Genomic DNA, 5,831 nt, shown 5'->3' with positions numbered 1-5,831 from the left:
GCCCGTCCTCCCAGTTAAGGGCACCAACCCCCTGCATGTACATACATGTATGGCAGGGGGGCAACACAAAGGATCCTCATTGTTCTGAGATCAGTGTGAAAGAAACATTTGATTACTCTGGGCTGAGGTAATCACCCAGGCACAGACACCCTGCCTAGTTGTGTAAAGCTGTTCAGTTGAGGTTTGGCCACATTAGATTTTCTTTTAGACTATTCAGCGAAATGTCCCCCAAAAATATAAGAAATTAGGTGGTGTAACAGAACCTTTATACTAAACTAACACTAATTAATCAGCATGTGAACTTTACTAAAGTAGCACCATTGTGAGAAGTGTCAGAGCGATGCTCCATGCCCTCCAGACCCAAAGTGCACCTACCCATCTCTTTTTGCATTATGCAAAATTTGGTGATGCAGAAACGAGAGACCTTTTTCTGAAAATCTGGGAATATTTGGCCTTGTAAATATTTCTGGTTGATCTCAGGGAATGTAAAACACTTAGGAAGGAAAACTGTTAAAACAGTTTGAGTAAAGTAGCAGGAAATACATTGAATGAGCAACTGATAAACATAGAAGCTTCACAAGTTTGACGAAATAACCTAATATCTTATATCTTCATCCGAACGACACATTCCACTGCACCTATCTGGTGATATTAACAAATAAAACATATAAACACACTTTCTGTAAGTAGGTTGGCCTAATATCCTCTTCAAGTTAAGCTGGGACAAAGACTATGGATATTCTGACAAGATAAATGTCTCTCTGCACTATCAATGTACCCTGTGCTACATACGGCTATATCAGTCCGTTAATACAGGACTCGTAAAAACCCCTTCTCACTACCTTTTGTAAAAATATGAATGAATAAATAACGAGATAAAAAATATGTATATTACTATAAAAACATTTATTCCGATTTTTCAGCGGGTGTGTCCTCTAGTCTGTGGTTCCAAAAAATAAAGTGTGTGTGTGTGTGTGTGTGTGTGTGTGTGTGTGTGTGTGTGTGTGTGTGTGTGTGTGTGTGTGTGTGTGTGTGTGTGCATGAAGGGAGGGTGGGGAGTGGAGATGGCTGTTGATAGGCTGGTCCTCATTGAGAGGACTGTTGATAGGCTGGTCCTCATTGAGAGGACTGTTGATAGGCTGGTCCTCATTGAGAGGACTGTTGATAGGCTGGTCCTCATTGAGAGGACTGTTGATAAGCTGGTCCTCATTGAGAGGACTGTTGATAGGCTGGTCCTCATTGAGAGGACTGTTGATAGGCTGGTCCTCATTGAGAGGACTGTTGATAAGCTGGTCCTCATTGAGAGGACTGTTGATAGGCTGGTCCTCATTGAGAGGACTGTTGATAGGCTGGTCCTCATTGAGAGGACTATTGAAAGGCTGGTCCTCATTGAGAGGACTGTTGATAGGCTGGTCCTCATTGAGAGGACTGTTGATAAGCTGGTCCTCATTGAGAGGACTGTTGATAGGCTGGTCCTCATTGAGAGGACTGTTGATAGGCTGGTCCTCGTTGAGAGGACTATTGAAGGCTGGTCCTCATTGAAAGGCTGGTCCTCATTGAGTGTGTGTCTGTGTGTTTCATGTGTGCGTGTTTGTTTCCTGTATCCTAACATGGCGTTGTGGTGTTTGTTACAGGTTGCTTGTTGGTGCTCCGAGGGCCAAAGCTCTGGGAGGTCAGAAGTCAAAGGTCACAGGAGGACTCTACAACTGTGACACCACTTCCTCCAGCTGTAACCGCGTGGAGCTTGACAACAATGGTGAGCTCACCTCTGAACACATGAACACACACTTATTTTCTGTCTTCATCTGTCTACACAGATCCTTGCAAGGAAATCGTCTGTTGGCAGAATCATTTGATTAAGATTTGATGATGGTTTTGTGTGTGTAGAGAACCTGAATACTGAGAGCAAGGAGAACCAGTGGATGGGTGTAACAGTGAACAGCCAGGGACCAGGAGGAAAGATTGTGGTAAGTGTGTGTGCACTTTCAAACTGATTGGCCATTGACTTGACTGACAGCTCCATTAACCAATCCCTCTCCTCTCTCCAGACGTGTGCCCACCGCTACCAGCTGCGTCTGTTTGTGAACACGCCCCAGGAGTCTCGTGACATCACAGGAAGGTGTTACGTGCTGAGCCAGGACCTGACAATCAATGTCCGGTCTGATGAGGACGGAGGGAACTGGAGGTTCTGTGAGGGGCGGGCACGCGGGCATGAGAGGTTTGGCTCATGCCAACAGGGTCTGTCTGCCACCTTCACTAGGGACTATGAATACCTAGTGTTTGGAGCTCCTGGAGCATATGACTGGAAAGGTAGGGGTGTGGCGTGTGAGTGTGTATTCCTGGATTCAAAACCCTAGACAAGATCAGATAGCTTTCAGGGTTTCAAGTTGTATTTGTCACATGCACAAGTAAAATGAAATGCTTAACTTGCAAGCCCTACCCAACAATGTCACCTGTGAAACAAGTCAGTATTGGACGTCTGTCCATGTCTGAGGACATTGGGAGATGATGTGGAAACCGGCCACTAGGGGCAACAGTGAGCACTGTTACCTTCAAGTAGAGGTAGGGTTAGGGGTCAGGGTAAGGTTAGGGGATAAGGTCAGGGTTATGTCTGGGTCAGGTGTTAGAGGTAGGGTTAGGGTGAGGGGTCAGAGGTTAGGGTTAGGCAGATTAGCATAGTCCACATGGGCCCTTCCTCTCTCAATCATGCTCAAATGTATTACCCACAGTGACCTCTGCTGGAAGCAAAACCACAATGATAAAATGTAGAATTTTGATAAGGGTCACATCAACATGTATGTTACTTTTTAACTTTTATTTTCAGCTCATGATTCATATATTGTATTTGTCACGTGTTATTGATTTATTATGTGTTATTTATTTATCACGTGTTATTGATTTATTGTGTGATTTATTTATTGTGTGTTATTTATTTATCAAATGCTTTTCCATTTATTATACGCTTGTGTTGAGATTTTTGTCCTCATCTTCTCATCTCCATCCCCCCTTTCTTCACTTTCCTATCCCTCATCCTCATCCTCCTCTCATTTATTCTTCTCCTTTTCCCTCCCTCCCTCCCTCCCTCCCTCCCTCCCTCCCTCCCTCCCTCCCTCCCTCCCTCCCTCCCTCCCTCCCTCCCTCCCTCCCTCCCTCCCTCCCTCCCTCCCTCCCTCCCGCCAGGTATGGTGAGAGTAGAGCATAAGAACAGCACTCTGTTGGAGATGCGTTCGTACAAAGATGGGCCCTATGAGGTGGGTGATGAGAACCAGTTAAACCCAGACCTGGTCCCTGTGCCCCCTAACAGCTACCTGGGTAGGTACCCCTGCTTTCTTTCATCCCTCATCCCTCTCTGGCTCCCTCCTCTCCCCCCTCAATGTGTGCTCTTCATGACCAGTGTGTCCAGCTCCAGCGTGAACCGTTTGTGTACAAGTCACTTCCTTCCCAGGTTGCTATGGATACTGATGTGACAGCCAATAGCTACTTAGAATTGTAAGACTACCTGCGTGATGACATCATGCTCTCCAGAGCCAATAATATCACTCCGTGCCCTAGTCATCATCATGCACAGTGGAACATTGCGCTCATCATGAGCATCGACCTGAGATAGATGTGGTGCAGATAATCAGAGCTATAACTCACATCCACTTCCAACCAACTGGGCTTGAATAGATATAGATATATGATGGAGAAATCAGTGAATCTGTACAGGGCCTAGCTTTGGCCGATCCGAATGCAACATATTGGTGTCATCAGTCGTGTTGGGAATGGGTTGGTGTGATGCCAAGTCCAGGTGCTGTTTGTTAGTGTTTCTGATTGGTTTGGTGCCTTCATGTTGTGTCATGCACGGTCAGCACAACATTATTATAACATGATCTTTGATTGCCTGTCCATCTACATCTACAGCCACTGGCTGCGTTTACACTGAGGCAGCCCAATTCTGTTTTTTTTTCATAAATTAATCTTTTGACCAATCAGATCAGCTCTGAAAGAGAGTTGATGTGAAAAGTTCTGATGTGAAAGACAAACTAGTGGAAAAAAGATCAGAATCGGGCTGCTTGTGTAAACTCAGTCAGTGTTCCATCCATATCTGTGACCGTGCAGTGCATCAAACATTTAGTATAGCACCATCTCACCTGAAACATGTCTGTATTTATGTGGACATACATTGACAGACGGATTGATTGATTGGTGAATTATCTTTCTCCTATCAGGCTTTTCTTTGGACTCAGGGAAGGCCATCACTAAGAAGGGTCAGCTGACAGTGGTTGCAGGCGCTCCGAGAGCCCATCACAGCGGAGAGGTGGTGTTGCTGAAGAAGGAGTCCGATGAGTCCTCCATGCTGTCACCAGAGTACATCCTGGAAGGGGAGGGGTTAGCCTCATCGTTCGGCTACGACCTCACTGTGGTGGATCTCACTGGAGACGGGTATGAGAAGACAAGACCATGATACTATTTCCATGGCCGGCATAATGGGCGGGGCTTAGGGGGCCTCAGATAAAGCATCTGAGCGAGCGAAACAGCGCCCCTCTGTCTCAGTATGTGTAGAAGAGTATGGCATGTCATACTATTTCTGACCAGACAGAATCAGATACATGGGCTACATATAGTAAGACAGAGGGAGCTGTTTCGCTCACTCTGATGCTTTCTCCGAGGGAGAGAGTTTCAGCAGAGAGGAAGAGGTGAAGTGAGAGGGCTCACTCTCGCCAAAATCTGTCCAGAATAAGTCCAATGCGTTTCTATCAGTATAATATTCAGACCCAAGTTTGTCGCTTGCCTTCCCGCCTTAGGAACAACAATTCCCATTGTTAGGGCGGAAACATGAGCATCTTGTTATTATATAAAGATCTTTGGTTTCAGACTCTTGCAAATTTAAAAGGAAAGTTGGCAGGGTACACAGTGCACTGTTAGGTTAATGGCTTCCCCTTAAGTAAATTGATTTATATAATTACTACGATCTAAGTAAAAACATTCAAAATACTTCACCAGAGAGCATGACTTAGCCGCAGAGGCTCATTAGCTTGTTTTTAATAATACCTGTGGATTGTTTCAAATCACAAGTGTGTAAGGCTTTGCTTATTTGGGAATCCCGCTATTTGGGCATTGTGAATAGCAATATACCTAGCCGATCGAGTTGTGGCTGTCAGTGAAAAGTATGTCAAATCTGTGGTAGATGTGTCTTGAGCTTAATCAAAACATTTGCAACGAGGAGGAGAGGGGCGCGTCTGTCAAGGGGTGTGTAACTGGTGGCATGGAAGTCAAACGCAGGAGAGAAGAACTTGGTAAATAGCCAGAGACGTTGAATGTACATAACTGCCGGCATACAAAAGTAACAAAACATATGGGCACAAAAACCCGTATCGCACCAGTCACATAAAGCGCACGTACTTACAATAAATAATTCCTGACAAGGACATGGGGGAAACAGAGGGAACATATACAACATGTAATTAGGGAATTGAAACCCGACAACCAGACAAAACCAATGAAACATGAAAAATAGATCGATGATGGCTAGAAGACTGGTGACGTGCCGACCGCGAACACCGCCCGAACAAGGAGAGGAACCGACTTCAGCAGAAGTCGTGACATCGTCTCTCTCCAGAATGCACTCAACTGTCTCCCGCCAATTCTTGAGCATTCATTGTTTCATTGTGGAATTGTTTTCCCTTTGATTGCTTATTTCATATAAATTCCCCATTACATATGTCACCAGTAGGCCTAGTAAATGTACCGTTAATTTCCCGATCATTTTAGTTTACATGAATTTCTGTTAATGCACATATTAATTACAGTCATTTACTGTTTTCATTCTCAGAGTGTTGTTTGCAAAG

General features: G+C 44.9%; 1 protein-coding gene across 1 annotated transcript; it reads left to right on the top strand.

Moving 5' to 3' along the window:
• The first annotated feature begins 1,064 nt into the window (after positions 1-1,064).
• Positions 1,065-4,466, top strand: LOC135528719 (integrin alpha-6-like). Its single transcript, XM_064957813.1, has 6 exons — positions 1,065-1,498; positions 1,635-1,756; positions 1,888-1,967; positions 2,049-2,310; positions 3,181-3,312; positions 4,212-4,466. The coding sequence occupies exons 1-6, from the start codon at positions 1,065-1,067 to the stop codon at positions 4,445-4,447; spliced, it is 1,266 nt and encodes a 421-aa protein (XP_064813885.1). The 3' UTR covers positions 4,448-4,466.
• Positions 4,467-5,831: the final 1,365 nt, after the last annotated feature.

This window comes from Oncorhynchus masou, unplaced genomic scaffold (genome assembly GCF_036934945.1).
Source record: "Oncorhynchus masou masou isolate Uvic2021 unplaced genomic scaffold, UVic_Omas_1.1 unplaced_scaffold_10244, whole genome shotgun sequence".
In the NCBI taxonomy this organism is placed as follows: Eukaryota; Metazoa; Chordata; class Actinopteri; order Salmoniformes; family Salmonidae; genus Oncorhynchus; species Oncorhynchus masou.
The sequence above is the reverse complement of the archived record's forward strand: the minus strand, read 5'-3'. Positions and strand labels throughout refer to the sequence as shown.

Bases quoted from the DNA above. Each gene is read 5' to 3' on its own strand.
- LOC135528719 (XM_064957813.1), top strand. From the start codon at position 1,065: ATGGCTGTTGATAGGCTGGTCCTCATTGAGAGGACTGTTGATAGGCTG. The intron at 1,968-2,048 runs GTAAGTGTGTGT...TCCTCTCTCCAG, and splicing joins GACCAGGAGGAAAGATTGTG to ACGTGTGCCCACCGCTACCA. The intron at 2,311-3,180 runs GTAGGGGTGTGG...CCCTCCCGCCAG, and splicing joins TGGAGCATATGACTGGAAAG to GTATGGTGAGAGTAGAGCAT.